The sequence below is a fragment of the Eubalaena glacialis genome, chromosome 18 (assembly GCF_028564815.1).
Source record: "Eubalaena glacialis isolate mEubGla1 chromosome 18, mEubGla1.1.hap2.+ XY, whole genome shotgun sequence".
Taxonomy (NCBI): Eukaryota; Metazoa; Chordata; class Mammalia; order Artiodactyla; family Balaenidae; genus Eubalaena; species Eubalaena glacialis.
Window position 1 is genome coordinate 63,988,845 of NC_083733.1, and position 26,485 is coordinate 64,015,329.

Genomic DNA, 26,485 nt, shown 5'->3' on the forward strand with positions numbered 1-26,485 from the left:
TTGAGTGCTTTATCAAATATTCACAACAGTGCTTCGGTGGGAGGCTTTGATTCCATTCTCAGAGGAGGAAATGGAAGACCAGAGAGGTTAAGTCACTGACCCAGGTTCACCCAGCTCTGCCTCCAGAAATCTGAGGTCTGGGGAGCTGACCCAGTGGCTCCCCACCCATCACACAGAGATTCGGGTGGTGGTGGGCAGGGAGAGGGGGGGTAAGGACTAAATACACCGTCTTGAGGAGCCCCAGGCAGACCTGGGTGTGAGCCCCCAGTTGGGGCTCCAGCGAGGTGACCTCAGGCCAGTTATGGGGCCCAGGCTACAGCCAATGAGATCGTGGTGCGGATGAAATGAGACGACCCAGCGCCCGCCCTGTGTACAGCACTCACACAGAAGCATCACGATTGCTGTAACTGACGTGCCCGTCAAGTTACATGGTTTTGCTTATCCCACTGCAGGCAAACATGAAACATCAGGCACACAGTAGGCGCTCAAGAAGGGTTAGGACTATCTGAGCACCCCCAGAACCCCACAGAGGTACAGGCAAGGAGCCCCCTAATTCCCACTCGCTCAGGAATGGAAAGTTGTTTAGTTCTCTCCTCTCTGAGGCCCAGGAGTCCCCCACACACCCAGGAGACCTCCGCAGCCCCGGGAGCGCAGAGCCCCAGCTTCTGCAGGATCACAGGTAAGGGGTTCCGACCCCTTCCCAACCTCACACCGAAGCCCGGGCTAAGGTAACTCGGGTTCCTTCACAGTGTCATTTACAGGCGCCCCGCACTCCCACGCCGTCGGATCCCAGCGGAGAACTGGAGTCTCTAGAAGCCGGGGATGGGCTCCGAAGTCGGGGGTCCGGACGGCTGTGGCTCCCGCGGCGACCCGGCGGCCCCTCCTCGTCCAGCCCCCGGCGGCCCTTGCCGATGGCCAGGCGGGGCCGGCCGCGGTTCAGGCCGTCCAGGAGGGCGCAGGCCTGGCAGAGCGCGCGGCTGGCCAGCGCCCCGCAGCGGGAGCAGGCGCCGGGGGGCGGGGGCCGCGCGGCCGGGGCCAGCGCCAGGCGCTCGGCCGAGTGCACGAGGTCCAGCACCGCCGACGGCCGCGCCGCCTCCAGCAGCTTGAGCAGGTCGCGCGCGTGGCCGCGGAAGGCCTCGGGCGCGTACACGCACTCCTCGGAGAAGTAGTCCAGGCGGCGGAAGTGCGCGTACAGCACCACCTCCTTCTGCGAGGCCAGCTGCAGCGGGCGGCAGCGCGGCAGGGCGCCCCCCTCGCCCGGAGAGCCCAGGCCCCCGCCCCGCGCCAGCCGGCCCGCGTCGCCCCGCAGGAAGTTCATGAGCACCGTCTCCGCCATGTCGTCGGCGTTGTGTCCTGGGGGAGAGACGCGAGCCGGTGAGGAGGGGGCGCGGGGGCCGGCGGGTCCGCGGGAGGAGACCCCGCGGCACCGTGGGGCGGCCGGGGGGGGAGGCTGCGGGTGGGCCCCGCGAGAAAGGAGAGGGGAACACACCAGCTCCCGTGGAGCAACTTGGGGTGCCCTCATTTGCCCCCCACTTATTGCAAACCAGCCCCTTGCTAGGTGCCCTTTCATGTAGTGAGTAAAAGTGCTTTATGCTACAACTATCATTTCAGTCTCAGTTGAAAGTGTACTTCAGGGAATTCCCTGATGGTCCAGTGGTTTGGACTCAGCGCTTGATGCGGAGGGCTGGGATTCAACCCCTGGTTGGGGAACTAAGATCCCACAAGCCACACAGCAAAAAAAAAAAAAAAAAAAAAAAAGCATTTAATGAAGATTGGAAGAGGATCGTTGTGGTAAGTAGAATTCTCCCCCACCCCCCAACCTGAAAATATGTTGGGTCACATGGCAAAAGAGATGAAGATTACTGACAGAATGAAGGTTGCTAATCAGCAGACCTTAAGATAGGAAGAGCAGTCTGGATTATCCAGGTGGGCCCCAGGGTAATGACAGGGGTCCTTAAAGTGAAAGAGTCAGGATGGGAGGTGTGGGGACAGAAGCAAGGTCAGATGATGCAAGGTGAGAAGGACTCAGCCCGCTGCTGGTGGCTTTGAAGCTGGAGGAAGGAGTCGAGGGATGAAGGTGGCCTCTAAAAACCAGAAGAGGCAAGAAAATGGACTCTCCCATAGACTCTTCAGAAGGAATGCCAACCTTTCTTCACTGGTCTCAGCCCAGTGAGACCCTTGCTCAACTTCTGACCTCCAGAACTGCAAGCTAATAAATTTGTGTTGTTTTTAAGCCACTCAATTTGTGGTAATTTGTTACAGCAGCCATAGAAAACTCATAGTTGTTGACACAAGTGCCTTTGACAGCACAGACTGCAATGTTTTTGTGTTATCTTTGTTTAGCGAGACCAGGGAGAAAGTAAGGGAATATTACACACCATAAAAAATGCATTGATTCTCACAACCATCATTTCTCACCTGGGCCACCCCAGCTGCCTCCCTCCGAGGTCATCTCCTTTGCTCCGCCTTGCCCCTCCAACCCAGGCTCCTCACCCCTGCCACAGTGAACTTTTCAAAGGCAAACAGTCTTCATATCAGGACCACTGGTTTCCCCACTGCTCAAAGGAGCAGGTGTTAATGCCTCACCGCCACAAGGGCCCGTGGAGCCAAGCTCCGCCCACTGCTCGGGCCTCACCTCCCGGGCTCTCTGGTCTTCCTGGGGCATCTCAAACGGGCCTCTGCTCAGATGGTTCCCTCTGCTTGGAACAACCTACCCCCAACCTTCACTCCTCTTCACCTCCTCACCCCGAGCCCTCGGATCTCAAAACACCTCCCTGATCCCGTCTCTCCACATCATAAGGTCCTCTTTTTGCTCACATAGTCCGTGTAATTTTTTTCAGTAACATTTATGATCGTTTATCATTCTATATTTGAGTTGTGCAAAGGTTCGGACTTATGTCTGTCTTGTGCATAGTTGTATTCTCGGCCCTAGTCCGATGATGATGATAATAGCATATATAATATATATGTGTAATACATATTATATATATTAATAACAGCTTGGATCTGGCATTTAGTAGAAACCCGGTAGTTTGTTGAAGGAATGGATGAAAGTGAGAGAATAAAAGAGAGTTATCGAAGAGATTCCAACAAGAAAAAGGAGTTAAGAGGCAGAGAGATGCTTTGCAGAGACAGAGAAGTATTCTGAAGAAAGACAGTTGGGGGCCATGAGACCAAGAGTGTTAGACAATTAAAAATAAATTAAGAATCAAAGACCTAATCCCCAGAGACTAACTCCTACTCACTCACTTCTCCCATCTCCCACCCTCCCTGCCAATCTGTGTAGACCCAGATGGTGGCCAAGACCCAAAGTCTTTGTGATGCCCTGCCTAGCCCCAACCCTGACATAGCCCATCCTGTCTCCTGCCGCCCCCCTACCCCAGCATGAACCTTCTGTGGGCTCCAGCCCCATGCTGGAGCATGCGCACATCCCGTTTTCCTTGTTGGGTTCTGTCCCCTAGGATATGCAGTCTCCATTACCACCTCTTGGGCATGCGCCTCAGTCCCCTTACAGTGTCCGCCCCTCGCCCGCGCATGCGCCCGTTCCTCCCACCGCGCCCCTCTGTGCCGCGCCTGCGCTCACCCGTCACGACGTGCGTGGCTCCCACGCGGCGCGCCCCTTCCTCTAGCGCCCGGCGTCGCAGCACCCCGCAGAAGGTGCAACAGGAGCGGCTGCGGCCGGAGCCGGCCGTGCTGCGGGCCACGGCGTCCATCGTCCAGCCCCCGAAGAGCTCTGCGTAGGCCACGACGGTGAGCGGGAGCTCCCAGCGTGCTGCTTGCCGCCGCACGGCCGCCAGCGCCGCGTCCCGGTAGCCGCCGATGCCCTCGTCCACGGCCACGAGGTGCAGCGAGATGGCCAGGCGCGGGGCCAGCTCGCGCAGCACGTGCGCCAGCACAGTGGAGTCCTTGCCGCCCGAGGCGCCCACGGCCACCACGGCGCCGGGCGGCAGCAGGCGGCCCACGACCACCGTGTGCAGCACCTCGGCCTCGAAGGCGGCGCAGAAGCAGGTGCCGCACAGCGCCTGGCCCGAGCGCGGACGGCGGAGGGCGGCTCGCGCCTTGCGGCAGGAGGCGCACTGCGGGGCGGGCATCGCGGGCTCCTGGCGAGGCGGGAGGGGTCGGCTTCTCCTGGATGGGTGGAGAGGGGAGGCGGGTTACACGTGGATGCCGGATTGCAGGAGTCCTTGCCTGCAGAGAGGCTGCTTGCGTAGTGTCTCTGCCAGGAATAGTGCAGGCCGAGTAGGCCTTTTCCAGAGTAAGGGAGGGTTACACGCATACAGTTGACCCTTGAACAACACGGGGGCCAGGGACGCAGCCAAAATCCGCATAACTTTATAGTAGGCTCTCCTGGTTCCGCATCCGCGGATTCAACCAAACCGCGGATGGTGTAGTACTGTATGTATTTATTGGAAAAAAAAAAATCAGAGTATTAGGGGACCAGCGCAGTTCAAACTCATGTTGTTCAAGGGTCAACTGTATTCTAGTTTAAGGAAGCTAGTGCCTCCAGGAAGCCTTCTTGGATTACACCCATTACACACCAAGAAGAGAAGGAGCTGGTTGGGAGAGGTGGAGGGGAGAGGGAGAGACAGGCAAGTTACACCCAGAATTAGGTCGGATTCTGTTTGGAGGGATGGAGGTGCCTATTAAGGACCAGTTTCACAGTCTCCAGGGAGGCCAGCCCTTTTACAACCCTGATCAGAAAGACAGGGTGGTTATCACTGACCTGGGCTTCCAGGGCTGTTCAGAGAGCTTGGGAGGGGTCAGTGATCGAAGAACAGAGGGAGGCAAGGGAACTGCAGCTCTGTTAGGGGAAGGGGGAAGAACAGAAAAGACCAACTGGATTTCACTTTGGTGGGGGCGGGATACTGTCTCTAGGCATTGGTCCCGATTGTATCCTCTGAAAGGCAGAGCAGTCATCTCCTCCAGGGAGACACAGAGGCAGCATGGGTCGTACCTCCAAGGAGATCAACTGGGGCTGCTTCTGTTTTGGGGGCGTGGGGGGGGGGCGTGGTGTGGGCCTCCAGGATTGCTGTGGTCTCAGAATCCCCCGAAAGCTTCTGTGGCCTTATCAAGACCTGGATCAGCCCAGTTTTGACTCATTTCTGTTCCCCCCACCTCATCCCTCCCCACCCAGCCAAAAATTTCAACCCTCTCTCCTTGGACCCACCTGCTTGGGGAACCCATAAAAACCCACCAGACTGAGTCCCTCCTCCCCAAGCCACCATCATCTCCAGGCTGAACTAGTGCAGTAGCCCCTGAGCAGGTCACCCTGTTTCCAGGATTTACCACAATGTGTGGAATCATTTTATGTGACTTGTATGCTTACTGCCTGTAACACCAGTTAAGGACCAGTGCAACTCAGACGTCTGACAGGCATCTCAAAACCTAGATTCCAGATTCCCCTTCCCAAACCTGCTTCTCTTGCGGTAAAGGGCAGCTCCATCCCTCCAGCTACTCGGGGCAGGAGCCTTGTGGTCCAGGACCCATGACTGCTCTTTCTTCACCCTTCTTCTCACTCTCCCTGTGGGTGACTCCCAACTGCAATGTCAAGTCCCAGCCTTTCCTCCAAACGCGCCACTGAAGATGCACCTGGGGCATCCTCCTCAGACCTCAAACCCCATATGCCCAACCAGAATGGAGCAAATCCTGTTTGTAGCTTCAAAACAGATCCGGAAGCCCAACACTGCTTAGCATCTCCACAACTGCGACCCTAGTCTGAGCTGAGCCATGGCTCTCTTACTGCAGGAGGCTCCTCCTTGGTCTCCCTGCCCCACCCTCCCCTCCTCTACACACACAATTCTCCACAAAACAGCCAGTGGGATCCTGCCCAGTATCTTCTCTACATCCTCCCATGCATCTCATCTCACTTTCGTAAAAGCTTATGGCTGATGAGGCTCCCGTTTTCTCTGACCTCACATTCCACTCTCCTTCAGCCACTCTGGCCTCTACTCTCCAACACCCCAGGAGACACCTACCCAGGAAAGTGTTAGCACTGCCCTTCCCTCTGCCCAGAGTACTCTTCCTTGTCACTGGGCCCAGTAAGCAGCCCTCAGGACCCATTGGCCATGACCATTCGGCACTTCCGTCACAGCTGAGCAACGCCCCCGTGAAATCTCTCCGCCCACCCCATCCCACCCCCGGCTTGGACTTGATTCGCCCTCGCTCTCCTGGTTTGCTTCCTGCCCAGCCTCCAGTCTCTTTTGGAGAGCCCTCTTCATGGTTCTCAGCTTCTGCCCGGCTCATTTTCCTTGTGGGTGACTCTGAATAATGACGTCCATCGGGCTGGTCCTCCAAATGCCCCACTGAGGATCCCCGTTGGTCCTCTGGGATCCTAGGCGCCCAAACTGACCAATCACCCTGCTCCCCACAGGGAGAAACCTGTTCTTGCCCAGCTATCCCCTGTCTCCTGAGAGGACTGCCACTTCCTCCCAGCTCCTCCCCAGGACAAGACATAAAGTCACCCTGGACTCATCTGTCTTCTCCCCCTAAATCTATGGTCACTCGGTCCTAGGGGTCTACCTCCTGAGTGAGGAAGACCCTGGCAGGCGGTGAGTCTGTGCAGATTGTCAGAGGCTCGTAAGTCATGATACAGTTTTAATTTTATTCAGAGAGAGACGGGAACCATGGGAGGGTTTTGCGCGAAGAAGGGATACGATCTGACTTAGGTTTCAAAAGTTTCCCTTTGGCTGCTGTGTGGGGAACAGGCCGTGGCAGGCAGGATCAGAGGCAGCGAGGCCAGGGAAGAGGCTATGGCAATAGATGATGGTGGCTTGGACCGGGGTGCTGGCAGTGGAGATGACAAGAAAAGTCCACGGGACTTGCACAGGACTTGGATTGGGGTGGAGGGTGCGGTCATGAGGAAAGAGGAAAGAAGGATGACTTGGAGGTTTGGGCCTGAGCACCTGGGAGGATGATGGGACCACTTAGCGGGGATGCTGACCAGAATTCCATTTGGACATGTCAGATTTGAAGTGTCTGTTAAGCATCTTCCCCTCGAAGACTTTATAGACCCCAGGCTGGGTCAGGCGCCTCCTCTGGGCTCGCAGAGCCCCATGTATGCCCCCATCCCAACCGGATCATGACGGTATCCTTCATGGTGACAGGCCTGTCTCCCCCGTTGTACTGTGAGCTCACTAAAGGCAGGGACAGGGTCTGCTTCGGCCACCACTGACTTCCCCTGCCTCGCACGGGATTTGGCACAGGGTCGGTGCTCAGGAAAGATCTGTAGGCTGAGGGAATAATAAATGCGCCCGGAAGACGAGACCCAGACCCCAGGGATGCCTCCGAATCGCAGCCTTGTCGGAAGGACGGATAGTGTGTAACATCATTCTATCAAGACAGAGGTTCCAGGACAGAGTAGGGACCTCCCGGACGTACCCAGTTGGAGGCGGGGGCAGGGAAATGGTCGAATTCCAACCTGGGGGAGGGGATGGGCGAGCAAGAGACAGGCCGGACCGCAGTGCCCAAAGTGGGGATCCCGGTCAGAAGGCCTCTGGGATACAAGCGTTGGGAAATCAAAGGCGAGTGTCATCACCCCCAGAGAGACCCTCAACCCTCACACGGCACCGCAACAAAGAGCGGGCGCTCACGAGCCGACCAGCTGGTGAGGAAATACCTGAGTAGAACGCGGTGCTGGATGGTCCAAACTGCCGAACACGCGGAACTCCGGCGCGGAAGTGGCTCCAGAGACTACGACTACCACAAGGCCTTGGGGACTGTCTTGCCTACGGCTCCCAGAACCCCATGCAACAGCTCCTCCCGAAGCACCTGTGGTTACTGGGCCCTCGGCCTTCAACTCCCAGCAGCCCCTGCGGTCCCTTGTTTCGCTCTGCCTACCACTCCCAAAATGCACTGCCTTGTTTCCTTCTGCGCCTGCGCACGGGCAAGGGACGTGGGGCGTGTACTGTTCACTGTGGTAGTAATCTGTTACCCTGCAGGACGCTTAAAAGGCGAAACGGCTGTATTCGGATTATCTGCTTTTGTGGGATTATTATAGGCTTTTAGAGGGATTATAGAGCATATTATTTTTACTCTTTGAGGTGGGGTTGCGGGTGGGAATTGAAGGTGGGAGTGCGGGGTTTGGTCGTGGGTGTAAAAGGAGACAGCGCATGCGCAGCGCAGAGAGCCTGAGGGTGGGGTTTCGGAATGGATCTAGGCATGGCCTGCAGGGGTGCTAATGGTGCGTGTGGACGTGTAGGGTGGGGAGAGGGAGCAGTGTGTGTGTAAGCTGAGGTCTCTGCGCGTGCGTCAGCCCTAGAGCCTCTGACTTCTGAGACTGAGGGTTACAAAGACTCAGATCCCTGAAACTCACTAGTCCCTAGGCCCCGTGTCATAGAGACTCGGAGTTCCAGAGACCCAGACCCCTGAGACTTCAAGCAGCCGAGAGAACCAGGACTCCAGAGACAACTCTCCCCAACCAAAGCCCAGAGACCTGGAGACTTCATCCCCCCAGGCCCTCGAAACTGAAATCTGGGGGCCAAAGAAGACCAAAGATTCAGATCTCTTAGACGCAGGAGACCAGAGATCCTGGCCTCAGAAACTGAGACCCAGGGTCCCCAAACCAGATCCCCCCAAAACTAGGGCTCAAAGGTCCTCACGATGAAGGGACCAGAGCCTCAGGGATCCCAAGACAGAGGTGCACAGCCCCAGGGTGTGCGGGTCTGTGGTGAGTGATGTCACGAGTGACTTGCCAGGCACTGTGGAGGCCATGTTTTCGTCATGACAGGGGAGCCATGATGCCTTAGTTTAAGATGAGATGGCCTCCATGAAGTCACCGTCAAGGGTCATCATGGGCCAGTTCTTGTCATCACTGGCTCGTTGGTTCATTTGTTGAATGGTCATTTCCTGAGGTCTCCTCGTGCCAGGCTGGCCCTGTGCTAGGTTCTGGTGACACAAGCGAAGTCACAGGCCTCTGAGCCCTCTGCCTGGTGGGGGTGAGAGAGACATAGTTAATACAGGTGACAAAGCTTGACGTGGGTGTTAGGGACTCTGGAAGCTGAGCCTCAATCACTGCTAACCAGGGCATCAGGGGAAGAAATTCAAGCAGAGGTTATTAGACAGTGTGCTTAGCACTTTACATGCACTGTCTCAGTTTGCTCATCTGTAGAACGGGGATGATAATAGCAATACCTGCCTTAAAGGGCTTATGTGAAGTCAAATTGAATTAACAACACCTACAAAGACTGGTTTGTGCTCTAGAAAGTTTATTCCAGTTGCCAAATTAGAAAGAACTGGTAAAATGAATCTCCAGAGGTGGTGAATTTAAAGCATTTTGGGGCACTTCCCCTGGAGGTCCAGAGGCTAAGACTCTGCGCTTCCACTGCAGGGGGCACAGGTTCGATCCCTGGTCGGGGAACTGAGATCCCACATGCTGCACGGCACAGCCAAAAAAAAGAAAAGAAAAGAAAAGAAAAGAAAAGCACTTTCACTCAAGATAAAGTGGAAGTAAAATAAATGCCCAACCTCAATTGAAAGATTTATTAAATATAGCACATTTCCTCTTTTTTAAAAAAACAGTGAGGGGACTTCCCTGGTGGCACAGTGGTTAAGACTTTGCGCTCCCAATGCAGGGGGCCAGGGTTTGATCCCTGGTCAGGGAACTAGATGCCACCTGCGTGCCTCAAATAAGAGTTCGCATGCCACAACTGAGGAGCCTGCCTGCCACATCTAAGACCTGGTGCAACTAAATAAATAAATAATTTTTTTTAAAGTGAGAATTGAATTTAGAAGACTAGGTAATTGCCCAGAAAAATAAAATGGAACAACATAAAATCATACTTCCAATAGGACATATAATAGAGAAAACAAATGGCCAGAAAAAAAAGAAGGAAGTCTACCAAGATGGTAATCAAATGTCTTTGGCTCTGGGAAGCTGGACCTGGTGTTGATGATGTTATAGACCATACTGTGACACCATGTAACCTCATGTGTGGGATGGTGCTTTGCATAGAGTAGGTGTTCAATCAACATTCAAGAATGAGGGAACGTCAGCTGGTCCCTCCAAAACCTAGATCTAAACATTCTATTTAATAAGTACAAATCATACCTAGTAAGGTCTTATGAGAAAACACATTTTAACATTTTTCCCGAAATATAATAGTCAGTTAATTAGGATTATGAATACTTCTCACTATTATTATAATTACTTGCTGAAACTGACGGTCCCTCCCCGATGAGTTCCTGTCATTTCGTTTCTCAATCTCTCTACATAAGGCCCAATACTCTCCTGTATTCCTTCTCTCTCTGGTCCCCATTAGTGTCCTCAACCTTAGGCCCCACGGTCTTTCCTGTAGACTCACTGTCCTTAATTCCCTTAAGCAATTAGGACAGGCAGACATGCAGAAGCATCCCTGAGGATGAACTAGGAAGCAGAGAGAAAAATAAGAGAACCCCAGCCCACTGATAAGAAGGTCTTCTTGTCCCCCAATCCTTTTCTGTTACGAAGACCTTATCTTTTCACCACTCCAGGTTATATGGCTGCCTTCCTGGCCTGAGTCTTGGATCCCATGCTTGAGGGATCAGACCCCTCCTGGAGCTGGGCGATTTTTGAGCTCAGGACCTGGCTCTATTTCAGCACCACGGGCAGCGCCATCCTGTTGCTTGGAGCTCACCAGCCTGACAAAGCCTCCACAGGTTATCTTCACCGAAGGCTTCAAGTTACCACTTAAAAGTCATCCTTTAAATACAGTATGTGGGGGAATTCCCCGGCGGTCCAGTAGTTAGGACTCGGCGCTTTCACTGCCATGGCCCGTGTTCCATCCCTGGTCAGGGAACTAAGATCCCGAAAGCCGTGCATTGCAGCAAATAAATAAATACATATGTACATACATACATACTTACATACAGTACGTGAGAAAATTGGTGGTGAGTAAGCCTCCAATTTCACTTTTCCCCTATTACCTATAATTCGTGTGGGCTGCTATTTTGGTTATGTATTGCTGCACAGCAAACCACCCCAAAACTCAATGGCCCAAACAATCATTTAATTCTATCTTATGGTGCTATGAATTGGCCAGAGACCAGGTGGGCAGTTTCACTTCTAGTTTTGCCTTGGGCTCTTTCAGGCAGTCATGTTGAAACAGTTGCTGGGGCTGGGGATGAAGGTCTAACCCCTCAGGGTTTCTCTGTGTAGCATCTCTTTCCATCAGAGTCCCCTGGATTGTTTACACAGATACCCAGGGATCCATGAGGCAGGAGCAGAAGCTGCCAGGCCTTCTTAATATCTGAGCCATACAAATCTCAGGATGTCTTGTCCTCCACATTTTATCGGTAAAAGCAGTCATGGGCCCAATCCAGATTCGAGAGGAAGACATAATAAATTCCATTATGTAATAAAAGGATAACCATGTTTGCATAAGGGAGGGGTAGGATTGTTTGGAGTGGTCTTTGGAGACTAGTACCTACAGCTACTCATCCGTCTGTCAGCTGCACCCTCTATCTGTTGGGGGGATTACCCTTTTCTGTCAGGGGCGTTCAGAAAATGAAATGGGACCATATCTGTAAAAGGGTAGCACAAAGCTTTCACCTTCCCTGAGCTTGGACCGGAGTCAACAGCCCATGTTGTTGAATGTCTATAGGACATTCCTGAGGGTTGCCCGAAGGTCAAGGAGGAGAAACAGCGGTCTTCCTTTCCCCGGAGCGCTTCCTCCCAGGTAGACCTGGGCCCTTTCCAGCACATCTGACATGTTGACCCTCCTGAATACAGACCTGGCGTCCCTGTTCTTTGTGATCAGCTCCCCCTCCTCTGCCCCAGAGCTGCAGACGTCTTGAGTCAGCACTGGACTCTGAATCAGCGCCACGGACAGTGGCATCGCCCTTTCCCAGGATCCCCAGGATCCCCAGGAGCAAGTCTTGGGCAGAGGCCCGACCCCTTGCTGGGGCAGAGGTGGGGTTGGTGACAAACAGAGCACAGAACTTGGTGGCTGCTGAAGGATCCCCAGCGCAGTGGGAGAGTAAGTGGGATTGAGAACACAGTACCCGAGAGTCCAGGACCATCTGCAGAATTCACATACCCTGTGAGTGCCTGGAAGTCCCTACTATGTCTACCTGGCCTACTCCTCTCTGAGAACTCACCTTCTAGCCCAGAAGGACGAGAGCCTCACCCGTCCCCTGCCTTTGTTTCCCCCATCACAGGCATTTTCCCTATGGCACTGAAATGGTCAGGTAACCTGTCCCCCAACCAGATGCTGCTTTCCTCCAGAGCAAGAGCTGAATCTTTACTAGAAACCGAAAGGCACAGTGTGGATGGTTGATGAATGCCTGAAATTTCTTCCCTCGCCTCATGGTAAGAGTTGACAATTCTTCCTTCTCCTATTAACATACACTTCCTATCACCCAGCCAATGAACCCTGGGCAAAGATTGATGAAGTGTCTCCCTGTGCAGTCAATGGTGCATGAGACAGGGCTCCTGTGTGATCTGGACAATTCACTTGCCCACTCTGGACCTCAGTGTCTTCTTCTGCGAATTGAATAAGTGGGGCTAAAAGTCCTCCTAGCTCTGATGTCCTGTGGTCATAAGTTCCTCTTTCGCACACTGTTAGATTCTCTGTGGCTTCCCTGTGTCTCTCCTCCAATTATTCTGCTTTTCTTTGCAAATTGGGGACCATGGGAAATAGTTTGGGCATAGCCCAGCCCCTCTGAGCACAGAGATGCTGTAACTGCCCCTGCTAGAAGAGAGTGAGTTGGCCAGGACGGGGGGTGGGGGGGGGCAGGAGGGGGATGGGGCTGCAGGATGAGATACCAGCTGAAAATGCAGGAGTTGGTGATGGCGTGCGTGTGCCCTGCATGCTTAGACCCTGCACCTTCCCTTCTCAATTATCCCAGCATCGACCCTACCCCGGGTTATGGGTAATGGTTCCAGGAAGGGGATGATATAGGATGGGCAGATTCATGAAGCTGAATGGAAGAAAACAGATGGCAGTTTTCTCTCTTTATACCAAGTCTTAAGAAAAACAAGTGCAAAGCCATAGTACTAAAGGCAGCATGCTCAGATGTTAAAACTACAGAGAAAAGCAAGGAACCAAATAGCATTAAAGTGAGGCTAGGGGCTTATTGAAGGAGTGGGGTGTGGGGATGGGGAGGAGAAACAAGAGGGAGATCCTGGGGGGCTGGCAGCATTCTATTTCTTGGAGGCTGTTCATTTTGTGATGAATCACTAAGTTGTCTTCTATCTCTCCCCAATAATATTTCAAAAAAAACCCAGCATGGCTCTGAGGAGTCACCACTTGCCGTGCCTTCCCACCACTTCCTCCCAGCCCCCAGCCACACAGTTAAAAATAATCTTCTGTCAATTCAGTGCATGTCTCTTCTCTCATGAAATCCTGACCATCCCTGAGGGTGGGCGACTGCCAGGCTGGTTTTCCTCGCTCCAGGTCTCCTGCACACCTGTACTTCTGGGGGGCAGAACCTGCGTGGGCAAAGCCCCTAGAGGCTGACAGACCCCACCACACTCTGGAGTAACAAAGAGAAGTGTGGTCATGAGACAGACCAGCAGTGAAGAAATAATCCTGGCGCAACACATGGGCTAGTTTCCCATCCCTTTCGAAATCCGTACAGAGAACCATGCTCTGTTTCCCAGGCATCCTGAAAGCCCACCTCCCCTCCAAGTCTTCCATGTGTGTTAATACACAGAATCCTCACCTCCACTGCCCGAGATTCCCCTCTACCCTGTCCTCCTGACACTCAACTTCCAACCCTGTGGGGACGGCGACACCCTACCCCCCGTGCATCCCGCATCACAGCTCCGGGTGCTAGGACATCGGTTGTCTCCCCATGGGACAGTGGCTCAAGGGACAGCGTCTGGGCCCGGTGTGTGGCCTCATGAGCAGAGAGGGGATGCCCATTACCTGGACACTGAGGGAGGGAGGACAGTAAACCTCCTCACCCTCCGCCCCCCATGTCCCTACGTCCCACCCCGGCTGGACCGACCTCCACAAACTACACCCTGCGACTCAAGGGGTCTGGCCAGAAGGGACCAACTTTCACATTGCAGAAAATGACAGGAGGGTCTGTGTGTCCATGTGCCCTGCTCCTTCTCCTATCCCAGGAGCTGCTAGACTGACTCTACCCCAGTTCATGGCTGCTGGTTCCAAGATACAGACTGGGAGGCTCCAGTGGCCACAAACAATCCAGATCATAAACTACAGGAGGAAACTCAGGGCTGAATCCTCCTCCTTGGGGACCCCCAGACCAACTGCTCCTTGGACATCAGAGATGACAGGAGGAGGAACAATGGAAAATAACTTTTTTTAGGATAGAGAGAGGAAGAATGAAATGCAATTACATGTCTAACCTGTTCTCCTTGTATGTGACGGATAAGGAGTAGGATCCAGGAGAGGTCACAGGGGAAGGCCTTAGAGGTCCCTGGGTAAGGCTGGGATGAGACACTCCTCCCGAGATGGGGGGTGGGGTAAAGCAGGTGGGGGCTCAGAGGGAGAAGCTGGACCCAAGCCTGACGCTTCTCTCAGGGCCGCACCTCTAACCTTCTTCTTAATCCCCCTGTCTCTCTCTCTCCTCATCAGCCCTGACCCCCATGCCCGACATCCTCATTTCTGGGACCCTGGAGTCTGGCCACCCCGAGAACCTGACCTGCTCTGTGCCCTGGGCTTATGAGTGGGACATGCCCCCAATCTTGTCTTGGATACCAGCTGCCCTCACCTCCCTGGGCCCGAGGACCCACCTCTCCTCAATGCTCACCCTCACCCTACAGCCCCAGGACCACGGCACCAACCTCACCTGTCAGGTGACCTTGCCTGGAGCTGAAGTGACCACAACGAGGACTGTCCACCTCAACTGTGAGAGCTGGGCCAGGACGCCTGAGTCCCTGATGGACGGGGTCTTGAGGGCAGCAGAGAAGGGGCTGTCAGGGCCTTGGGCAACAGGTCCCGGAATCCAGTCTGGGAAGGGGTGAGGAGGATGCCCACCTCCACCCTTTCCCCATTTATGCAGCTTCTGGGGACACAGGGCCCATATCCACCAAGGCCTCACCATTGACATGGATCCACTATGTCTTTCCTTCCCAGACTGTCCACTGAACTTGACCATGACTGTCTTCTGAGGAAACAGCACAGGTAGGAAGAAGCCCCCTTCCTGGCTGTAGGGAGCAGGGCTGCTTCCTGCTCAGGGCTGGGCTGGGCCCCTGACTCATCCTGGACCCACCCTGGTGACCAGAGACACCCTTGTGGGTGAACCCAGTGGCGGCCCCCTCCTCAGCCCCCATGGCCACTGTGCCCAGCTGTCCCCCCGGCCCCTCACTCCCCTCAGATGTGTCCACTCCCTCCTCGGCTCCCCCAGAGCAGGGCAACATCCACACGGCAGGGTCCACCTCTCAAAGCCCCTCATCAACCTTGTCCTGATGACTTCTCCTGCCTCCTCCTTTTGCTTTCCCTAACAATTGTTTATTTAAGTACCTTTGAGCATGCAACATTCCAAATGCTCAGCAGAGCCTGTCCTCAGATGCACAGTCTCCTCGCGGGAACTGTGTCCCTATGCTGCCCTGAGCCTTGGTGTTTTCACCTAAAAGATAATAGGTCATGGATACCAGTAGTAAGACTGCCCTCCTTCTTCTCCATGACTGTGGAGTATTCCATCACATGGATACATTCTGATTTTGTATGTCAGCGGAAAATCATGGCATTCATTTAATCTACTAACAGAAACACTGCAAGGAATAACCCTGTGTCTACTTTCATGTGTGTGTGTATGTCTGTGGGATAAGTTCCTAAGAGCAAAATGGTTGCTGCTTCATATGATCCAATTTTGAGAGATCTGGTCAAGTTGATCTGCACTGAGGGTGGATGAGTTAATGGGAGTAAGAGGTGGGCTTCTGGGTTGAGATGGGGGTCAAGCAGCAGCTCATGATCTCCCCCCCTTATAGAGACAAACCAAATGACTGAGGAAGGTTCCCAAGTGATCACACGACCATCTGATGAATGAAACAACATGATCCCAAAATTCACCTATAGCACCAAAGCGAAGAAAGGAATATATCACAGCAATCACTTCATAAAGTAGCCTTGGTGGAAAGAAATCAAAGAACTGGATGAGGCACTAAAGCCACCTCTTGAGTTCGGCTTTCAAAGACAGAGGCAGGTGAAGGCCAGGTGGGTGGGCATTGCCAGGAGGGACCCAACATGCAAGGACTGAGGTCTAATGCTGGTCTTCTCCAGAGTCAGGAGAAATTCCCAGTAGGACCTTTCTGTTCAAAGCTCAGGGATCCAGCCTGTGTTCAGCAAACCCTTGGTGCCACGTGCTCTGATAGGATTCTACTCCTGTAAAGTTTTCCACCCTCAGTGCAGATCAACTTGGTCCTAAAAGTGGACCCCAGCCCATTTATAATAGCACCAAAAAACATAAAGGAACAACTTTAAAAAAAAATATATGCAATACTTCCACACTGAAAAACACAGAACATTGCTGAGAGAAATTAAAGACGATTCAGATGAATGAAAAAATATATCATGTTTATGAACTGGAAAGATGTCAGTTCTCTCCATATTGATTTAAAGTAATCCCAGTCAACAGACATGTATACAGGTGTATATGTATACATATGTATATTTATAACTGTGTATATATGTATGTATAAGTATATGTGATATAAATGGTATAAACACACAAATTGACAAGTGGATTCTAAAGTTTATATGGAAATGTAAAGGACCTAGAATAGCAAAACAATCTTGAAAAAGAAGAACACAGTTGGAGAAATCAGATGTTATTATAAAGCTAGAGTAAACAAGAGAGTGTGGTATGGAACAGAATCCATAAATAGTCCCATACATACATACATACACACGTGCATACATACATACATGGTCAATTGAACAGCACCGTGTCTATCCAACTGAGAAAGGAAAGATTTTTTAACAAATGGTGGTAAAACAAGTGGATCAAGGTTTGGAAAAAATAAACCTGACCCCCTTGTCACATCGCACAGAAAAAATTTAGTCTAAGATGAATCATAAGCCTAAAAGTAAGAGTGAAACCCGTGAAGCTTCTACAGCTGTGCTGTCCAATATGGTGGCCACGAGCCACACATGGCTATTCAGCACTTGAAATGTGCTAACCTTAGTATGCAAAACAGGAAGATAAAATATCTCATTCATAATTTTTAATATTGATTCTGTCACCTACAAATTGGCCCTTGCCATCTACCTCTGCAAGTGTCAAATTATGAGCCACTGCTGCTGCTGACCTTCAACACCCCCTGAAAGGAGGTCAGTGTGGAGAGCAGAAATGAGGCACTCTGTGCTCTGGGAAAAACTGGCAGAACAGGTCTTCAGATAGTTAGATATTTTCAGGAGAAAATCTTATGAGCCCAATTCTGGCATCGCCTCGTATCTAGAAAAGCACTAAAATCCTTCAGGGTGACGTCTGCTCCTCGTGACCGGCAGTAACCTTCACGAGACTAGCAGAAACCTTCTGCAAAAAAATATGTGCTTCATTGCAATGGACTCCCCCTTCACCAAAATCACATATAAACTCACCTTCCCTCATACCTCTTTGGAGCAGTTTCTCAGAGCTTTCTAAAATGCTTTCTCCTAGGCTATCGTCCTCATTTTGCCCAAAATAAAACTTAACTCACAACTCTCATGTTGTGTATTTTTTTTCAGTTGACAAGTCCATGTTTAAATGATAATATTTTAGATATGTTGGGTTAAATATAATATGATTAAAAGTAATTTCACCAAGTTATTTTTTTATGGTGGCTAGTAAAACTTTTTAAATTACGTACGTGGCTTGCATTCTATTTCTATAGGACAGCATTGCTCTAGAAGGAAACTTAGAAGAATATCTATGGATATGCAAAGATTTCTTAAAGGACATCCAAAATACTAAGCTTAAAAAATATATATTTAAATTAGACCTCATTAAACACTTCTGTTCATCAAAGACAGAATTAAGAAAATAAAAGGTAAGCTATAAGTTGGGAGAAAATCAAATCTATATATCTGTCTAGATAGATAGATAGATAGACAGATAGATCCCTGAAAGACAGGTTGAACTTAAATATATAAAGAATTCTTACCAGTTAATAAACCAATGTTTAAAAAAAGATGTAGCAGGCCCCGAATGGAGTCATATGTGCTAAGCACCATGTCAGCAAACGATACTTAATACCTAACCTAATTGCAGTTTCAACCTCCCAGGAATGTGACCTTTAACCAGTCAATCTGGAATTTCCTGATCAGCACTAGTGAGATAATATCCCATATTCATCTTTATCTCCCAAAGCAAGATGAGGTAATTCGTTCTTTCCTTGTCCCTGCCCCCTTCTGCCTATAAAAGCCTTCATTTTGTACAGCTCCTTGGAGCATCTTTCTCCGTGCGAAGTAGGATGCTGCCTGATTCATGAACTGACTAATAAAGCCAATTAGATATATAAACGTGCTCCGTTGAATTTTGTTTTTTACACGAATGACAAACTAATTTTTAAAATGGGAAAAAGAACTCGTTCATATATTTTGTAAGAGAAGAGATCCAAATGGCCAATAAGCACATGAAAATACCATTGGGTGCCAGGGAAATGAAAATGAAAATTACAATAGATGCCCTATCACATCTGCCACAGTGGCTAAAATTTCAAAACCTGAGCATACCAAATGTTGGAGAGGATGTGGAGGAACTGGAACTCATACATTTCCGGGGGGAATGTAAATAGTACAACTGCTCTGGAAAATGTTGTGGCAGTTTCATGTACAGTTAAGCATAGTACATCCACTCCATGACCTAGCAATTCCACTCCTAGAGATTTACTCAAGAAGCATAAAAGCAAACATCCACACAAACACTTGTATATGAATGTTTACAGAAGCATTATTCATAATGGCCAAATGTGGAAACAACCCAAATACCCCAAGAGAATGGATAACCAAAGTGTGGTATATCCATACAACAGAGCACCAGTACTCAAAATAAAAAATGAACAATTGACACATGTAACAAGATGAATGAATTTTGAATACATGGTGAATACATGTTGAATACAAAATGAATTTCGAATACATACTGGTTTCTGAAAGATGCAAAAGAATACATACTCTACAATTCTACTTATATGAAGTTCGGGAATAGGCAAAATTAATCTATAGTAACAGTATATAGAATCTATATAATTCACAACAGTGGCTGCCTCTGTTGTGTGGGGGGGTGGGTATTAACTTAAATGGCACACAAGGAAACTTTCTGGGATGCTAGAAATATTCTATATTTTGATTGGGACAGTAGTTACATGAGTGTATGTATTTATCAAAACTCATTGAATTATACATGTCAGATTTATGCATTTCACTGTATATAAATTTACCTTCAATGAAAAAAAGAAATTTAAATTTATTTATTTTTATTGAAGTATAGTTGACTTACAATATTATATTAGTTTCAGGTGTGCAACAGAGTGATTTGATATTTTTATGGAGATACAAGTGTAGATATAGAAAGAGTACACGTGCCCACCTCTGTCAATGGGTATATGCAGTGGTTAACACAGGATGTATTTAGTTTTCTATTATTCAGATGAGGCGATTTTGGAAATATCTGTGAATCTATGCATTTTAATGCATAGATACGGTGGTTAAATAAGTGAGCACAGAGACCACAAAAAAAGGACGGGGGTGGGATGTGTGAGCAGAACATAATGAAATGGCACTGAGATGCAATAGCATGCGTCTCTTTCCAATCTGTCTACACAGGCGAGGGAGCTGGGAGCCTGTGACTGGGGCAGCCTGTTCCCGTCTCAAATCTTGACAATTTACATCTGGAAGAACTTCTCAGGGCACCTCACAGTCCTGATTCTCTGCTGACAAGGACTATGGTTCCTGTTCCCTTCTCCTCCCAGAATCACTGTACATACAACCATCCCAACTTTTCCTGGGACCAGCAGCTGCAATGCTGGGGTGACCCTTCCTCGGTGGGCGGCTCCAGGCAGTGACAGGCAGAAAACCCCGCCCACTCTGTTCCTTCTCTGTTCCCTGCGCTTCCTGGGTAAAAACCTCAGCCCTCCCCCAAGAGGAAGGTCCCTATTAAAATGACGTGACTTGGCCCCTGTCCAGCCCCACCCAGGAGGCCCTCCGGGTTTGAACAGTAGAATTCATCACTCTCCCTCCCCCCACTGCCCCCACCTCAACCTCACCCCCAGTTGAGACGGGGGATTAATTCAAAGTTCCAGGAGGCGGTTCTCACTTCTGAATCAGGCAGGGGAATGAACTAGGGTGCGGAAGACCACCGGTGCCCTTGCTGGGTCCCAGCTGGGCGCTGGAGTCTGACAGTAGCTTCTTCTAAAAAACAATCAGACGCACGTATGGCTTCCCGGGCTATTTGCCAAGCACCTGGCCTGTGTGAGACTCTGTGCCTGGTGCCCTGAAAGATCCTGTAAAACACAGTGTAACCCCTTTATGTATTTGAGGAAACAGCCTCCCAGAGGTTATGCGGCTGCCTCAGGGTCACTCAGCTATTCAAGGCAGGGCTGGGATTTAACCTCCTGCCTGATTCTGAGGGCCTCTTCCTCACTGGCCAATGGGTCAAGCAACCAGCAGACCCCATGGCCATGTGCTTGCAGGAAATAACATCCTTTGAGGACTTCTGATTTTTACTGGAAAAAGGGGGTAAATGATTCAGTGACTCAGGGACAAGAGAGATACAGATGAGGAGATGAAGGCTAGAGGATCCGGTGACAGAAGGGGTCTCAAGCAGTGGGTCCAGGGACGGCCTTGTATCCAGGCACTGTCCTAATTGCTTCGCGAACATCCAAACAATCGAGTGTTTCCTAAGAGCAGTGATGACCACAGGGAGTAGGCTGGCCCTGCACACTTCCCCAGATGGGGCCAGGAAACAGTCCCACTTTCTCTCTCTGTTTCCTTCTCCCTCCCTCCCTCCTTCTTTCCTTCCTTTGTCCTTCTTTTCCTTCCTCTCTTCCCTCCCACCTTCCTTCCTTCCTTCCTTCTTTCTACTCTAACCGCCCTGGGGATGAACAAATTAGGTAGTTTTGGACACATCCATGAAGAGAGCTCAAGAAAACAATTGCAGAAATGGCATTATGGGGGTCTCAACAAACTTTATGTTGTTTTAATTTTATTGGTTCTCATTCTAAATATAAAAACAATTTACACACTTTGTGAAGAAAAAAGAACTTCAGAGCATAAACTGAGAAAAAGGAAATTGAAATAGCACTGTTGATATTTAACAGTTTCTACAATTTTTGCACAGATATATGTATATATATATCTGTATATATATATAGTGTGTGTGTCTACACATAAAGCTGTGGAAAACACATACATACACACTGTAATATTATATCCATATCAATTAACTAATCTGTACTTTTCACAGCATGGTCCTATCAGATGCAGGTTTGCATTATGCGTTTCTAACTTAGCATCAAGTTGTGAACATTTTCTGCATCAGTGAGTATCCTTCCCCAGCGAGGTTTCCTTTCTTTGTTTCTTTCTTTTTTTTTTTTTTTTAGTTAATTAATTAATTAATTTTTGGCTGTGTTGGGTCTTCGTTGCCGCGCGGGCTTTCTCTAGTTGTGGCGAGCGGGGGCTACTCTTCCTTGCGGTGCGCGGGCTTCTCATTGCAGTGGCTTCTCTTGTTGCTGAGCACTGGGCTGTAGGTGCGTGGGCTCAGTAGTTGTGGCTCGGGGGCTCTAGAGCGCAGGCTCAGTAGTTGTCGTGCACGGGCTTAGTTGCTCCACAGCATGCCCTCAGACTGTGGAGAACGTGGGACCTCTAAGGGGAATGGAAGAGTGGAGATGTCAGGTTGAGGAGGGGGTCATGCCTGGCTAGAGAGTTTCTTCCAGGATGTTAGAAGAGGTGACTCAGGGCTTCCCTGGTGGTGCAGTGGTTAAGAATCCGCCTGCCAATGCAGGGGACACGGGTTCGAGCCATGGCCCGGGAAGATCCCACATGCCGTGGAGCAAATAAGCCCATGCGCCACAACTACTGAGCCTGAGCTCTAGAGCCCACAAACCACAACTACTGAGCCGACGTGCCACAACTACTGAAGTCCATGAGCCTAGAGCCTGTGCTCCGCAACAAGAGAAGCCACCGCAATGAGAAGCCCGCGCACTGCAATGAAGAGTAACCCCTGCTCGCCCGCACTAGAGAAAGCCCACGCACAGCAACAAAGACCCAACACAGCCAAAAATAAATAAATTTTTTAAAAAATGAGGTGACCCAGACCTCCTGGAAACACTCAACCTCCCTAGAGTTTATCACAACCAGTTTGTACATTGAATTGTACATTGAATCATGATAATGTTAATAATAATAGACAAGATTCTTTTGAGTGCTTACTATGTGCCAAGCCTCGTTCAAAACCCTTCATCAGGAATTCCTTACTTTATCCCCTTGGCAGATATCCCTGTGATATTGATACCGGTATTAGTCCCTTTAACAGATGGCAAACTAAAGGCACAAAAAGGCTCACTTGCTGTTGTCGTATTGATGGTCAATATTGTAAGCTTCTTGATATAGAGACCTTGCAATAATCACAAATGGGCTCAATATTGAAATACTAAAAAAATGAAACAAAGAATGTATCTTCTAAAATCTTCACTATCATTACCGCACAGTAACACCATCACCGGCATTACCATCACCACCATTGTCACCAGCATCACCCCAATATCATCATCATCACTGTTATCACCAACATAACCATTGTCACCACTGTTCTTATCATTTCCATCCTCATCTTCATCACCATCATAACCACAATGACCAGTATCACCATTGTTCTTATAATTTCCACCACCATCATTGTCACAGCCACCATCGCTATCATCTCCATGGTACTGTCATTTTTAACATCTACTCCCGTGGTCCTCAACCAGTGCAATTTTTGCCCCCGTGGGACCTGTGTAATGCCTACAGTCATTTTGGTTGTCTAAAGTGAGGGCAATAGTGGTTGTTGCTACAGGTATCAAGGGGGTAGAGGCCAAGGATACTGCTAACATCCTGAGGTGCACAGGACAGCCTTAGCCCCCCCACCTCTAAAATGATTATCTGACCCTAAATATTGATAGTGCTGAGGATGAAAAACTTTGGTTTAATTCAGCCAAGAACACTGCTAATCCCGTCATCCTCCACGATGTGTGTCTAACCCCCACGTCACCCTCCAGGGCAGGTGTGACTCTTCACATCCTCCAAGGGGGGCTGGGAGGCTGAGAGGAGGAATGATCGGAACCCAGATTTTAATCATCCCTCGGCGCAGTCTCTTCCCCCTGCACAGCTGACCTCTGCTACCTGTTTCCTCAACTCTACTTGGTAACTAGTGACTGCCATGTCCCAGACACATGCTGGATGCTTGACATGCACCCCTGTCATTCTCGCACCTTCCCTTCTAGGTGGACCTTCAGTATCTACAAAGTAAACACGATGAAACTAGGCTGAAAAGATGCCACCGGATGAAACCCCAGTGCTATTTAGAGACATGGCTGACTCCAGACCCTCTCCTCTCTCCTACAGGCCTCTGGTCCTTGAGACCTATGTTCGCCCAGATGATGCCTGACAACCCAGTTCCTGGCTGGTCCCTTCCCACTCTGGCTCTGCCTCCCCCTCTCAAGGGTGTGCTGGCCCTTGTGTCCCAGTCCCCAGCCAGTGTCCCACCCTGGGCCCAGGGCAACAGGTACCTGGTGGAGTCACATCTGATCAGGTAGAGGGTCAGGACGATACAGAACTGGACGCCGCCCAGAATTGTCACTATGATGAGAAGCACCACCAAGGATCCTGAGATGGTGAAACTTGTGCACAACATCGGGTGCCCTAGGAGGAGAGGATGCATGGAAGTCAGGACCACCCTTCGCTCATCCCTTCATTCACCCACACATCTGCTCTGCGAAGACTTATCAGCACCTGCTAGGTGCAAAGCACTGTTCCGGGTACTAGGGGCTTCAGCAGTGAACAAAACAAGCTTCCTGTCCTGACAGGGCTGACATTCTACCTGGGAAGCGGACAGTCGACAAGTAAGCCAAGAGATGACTAATTTCATGGCAGGCAGCAATGAGTGCTCCGGAAAAGCATGAACCCATGTAAAGGGAGAGAGAGCGACTGGGCAGGGTGTGCTGGGTACATAGGGTCACTAACTCATTCCACAGATATTCATTCACTGGGCACCGACTGTGTGCCAGGCACCATGCTAAGCACTGGGGACAAATAGCGATCAAGAGCTTGCCCAGCCTCTGTCCTCCTGAAGTTTTATAGTCCAGTGGTGTGAAAGGCATGAATGGGGCTGTTGCACACACAAAAAAATGGTGTCTGTTTGGTGCTTAGTAAATAGTGTGGAGTGACAGAAAGAATGGCTCCGCCCCTCGTTCAGTATCTGCTCACGTCATTCTCTGGGATGAACCAGGATGATGGCTTCTCATGCCCTGTCCGATTTCGTTCCTGCAGCAACTCGGTCACGTATGATCCTTATTATCTCAACAGTGCAGAGGGGGAAACTGGGGCTCAGCTTCATGCAGATGGGCAGCGGTGGAACTGGGATTTGAACTCTGGTCACTGGGTTCCAGGGCCCCTGGTCTTCACTGCCCCGCATGCCTGCTCTCTCCCTGAGCATGTCAGTCTCTCTCCTTGGTGTAGATGATTGGACATGGGGTTGATGAAAGGGTGCTTTCCACATTTACAGATCCCCTCCTAACTCAGTTTAAGAGGCCACACCCACTGACAGGTCTCCACCTCCCCTGCACCACCTCCCCTGGTGTGTTTCCACTTCCTCGTCTCAGTGCAGCCCAGGGGATCGGTGGAGGGCACCGACTGCCAGGGTTTCAAGCCTGCCCCCTCTGCCAGTGAGAACTGGATCCTTGAATAAACGACTCAAACTCTCTGCGGTCCATTTGCTCACCTGTAAAGTGGAGGTGATGCCAATGACGGCCACTTACTCTGCAGGGAGGCTGGGAGGGTCCCACAGGTTAGAATGGCGGCTGCTGGCACGGGGTAAGTGCTCAGTGAATGTTGGCTGACCCTGTCTCTCTAGAATTCACCCCAACTCTGATCTGAGGACTCGGGGGGCTTCACAAAGGAGGCAGTTTGGACTCGGACCTAGGATTGGGAGGGGCTTCACCCGACCATTGTGAGCATGGCATTTCATGGTGGAGAGGGCATTCCTGATGACAGGCACTGCCTCGGCAAAAGGATGGAAGTGGGAAGATTTGGATAGCGTTGAGGGGCAGCTGCTGCACTTACAGGGCGCCTGGACCTGCACTTCACCATACAAGGTCAGCTGGGTGATGGGGTTCTCCACGACGCATCTGTATCTGCCCATCTGGTCCCAGGTCAGACTCGGGAGGGTAACGTTTTCCTCTGAGAAGCTCAGGAGGGAGCCGTTGTGGATCCAGCGGTACTTGGATTCTGGTCTGGAATAGGCGATACACACCACCTCCACCTGGGAGCCGATCTCAGCAAACAGGATGCCGCTGAAGTCACTGGGATTACTCCTGAGCAGCACGTCGTAGGGCCCATCTGCAGAGACAGGGCAGGACACCGGGAGCTATGATTCTGACTGATGGGGGTCCCGTCTCCTTCCCTCAATCCACACGAAGTCCTCCCCCAGCCAGGAGGTGCCCCCACTCTGCACCCCAAGCAGACCCCCTGACCCACTCCAGGCAAGGCAGCTGGGCCAACGACAATGACAGTAAGAATAGTGTCTTCAGAGGTGGCACATAGATACAATGGAATGTTACTCAGCCATAAAAAGAAACGAAACTGAGTTATTTGTAGTGAGGTGGATGGACCTAGAGTCTGTCATACAGAGTGAAGTAAGTCAGAAAGAGGAAAACAAATACCGTATGCTAACGCATATATATGGAATCTAAAAAAAAAAAAAAAAAGGTTCTGATGAACAGGACAGGAATAAAGACACAGACGTAGAGAATGGACTTCAGGACACGGGGAGGGGGAAGGGTAAGCTAGGACAAAGTGAGAGGGTGGCACTGACATATATACACTAGCAAATGTAAAATAGATAGCTAGTGGGAAGCAGCCGCATAGCACAGGGAGGTCAGCTCGGTGCATTGTGACCACCTAGAGGGGTGGGATAGGGAGGGTGGGAGGGAGACGCAAGAGGGAAGAGATATGGGGATATATGTATATGTATAGCTGATTCACTTTGTTATACAGCAGAAACTAACACACCATTGTAAAGGAATTATACTCCAATAAAGATGTTAAAAACATAAAAATAAAAATAAGGCGAGAAAATTTTTTTTAAAAATAGTGTCTTCTGTTATCGAGACTTACTACAGGCCAGCCCCATGGCTGCCCTTCTTTTCATAACAAAATAGGTGTAGACTAGAAGCAAGCATCACACCCACTCTATGCCGGGCACAGTTCTAAACACTTCACACGTTCACACACTCACTGAATTCCCACACCACCCATGTGACCACGGCCGCTCTTGACCCATTTCACAGATGAGGATAATAAGGCTGAGAGGAGAGGGTTAGGGATTCACTAGTCCCCGGCTGACCTACAAAAGGACTAGGCAA

The 26,485-nt window shown here is 50.5% G+C and overlaps 3 protein-coding genes across 3 annotated transcripts in view; 1 reads left to right on the forward strand and 2 right to left on the reverse strand.

Annotated features, from left to right (window-relative positions):
- Window positions 1-8,497, reverse strand: CTU1 (cytosolic thiouridylase subunit 1). The gene is made up of 3 exons (XM_061173862.1): window positions 7,616-8,497; window positions 3,584-4,128; window positions 1-1,353 (listed from the first exon to the last, which is right to left on the reverse strand). Exons 2-3 carry the CDS (start codon window positions 4,089-4,091, stop codon window positions 752-754), a joined length of 1,110 nt encoding a protein of 369 aa, XP_061029845.1. The 5' UTR covers window positions 4,092-4,128; window positions 7,616-8,497; the 3' UTR covers window positions 1-751.
- CEACAM18 (CEA cell adhesion molecule 18) overlaps window positions 8,496-26,485 on the reverse strand; it is a 33,974-nt gene continuing 15,984 nt past the window's right edge. The window contains exons 4-6 of the mRNA XM_061173861.1: window positions 25,185-25,460; window positions 23,633-23,765; window positions 8,496-8,924 (exon numbers count right to left, since the gene is read on the reverse strand). Coding sequence (XP_061029844.1) covers window positions 8,807-8,924; window positions 23,633-23,765; window positions 25,185-25,460 — 527 coding nt within the window. The 3' untranslated portion in view covers window positions 8,496-8,806. The remainder of the gene's footprint in view (window positions 8,925-23,632; window positions 23,766-25,184; window positions 25,461-26,485) is intronic.
- LOC133078863 (sialic acid-binding Ig-like lectin 8) lies at window positions 12,718-23,511 on the forward strand. Its single transcript, XM_061174025.1, is given in 8 exon segments — window positions 12,718-12,846; window positions 14,001-14,237; window positions 14,240-14,313; window positions 14,521-14,904; window positions 15,233-15,311; window positions 22,616-22,792; window positions 23,348-23,358; window positions 23,469-23,511. Coding segments are annotated over 8 exon segments (1,134 nt in total).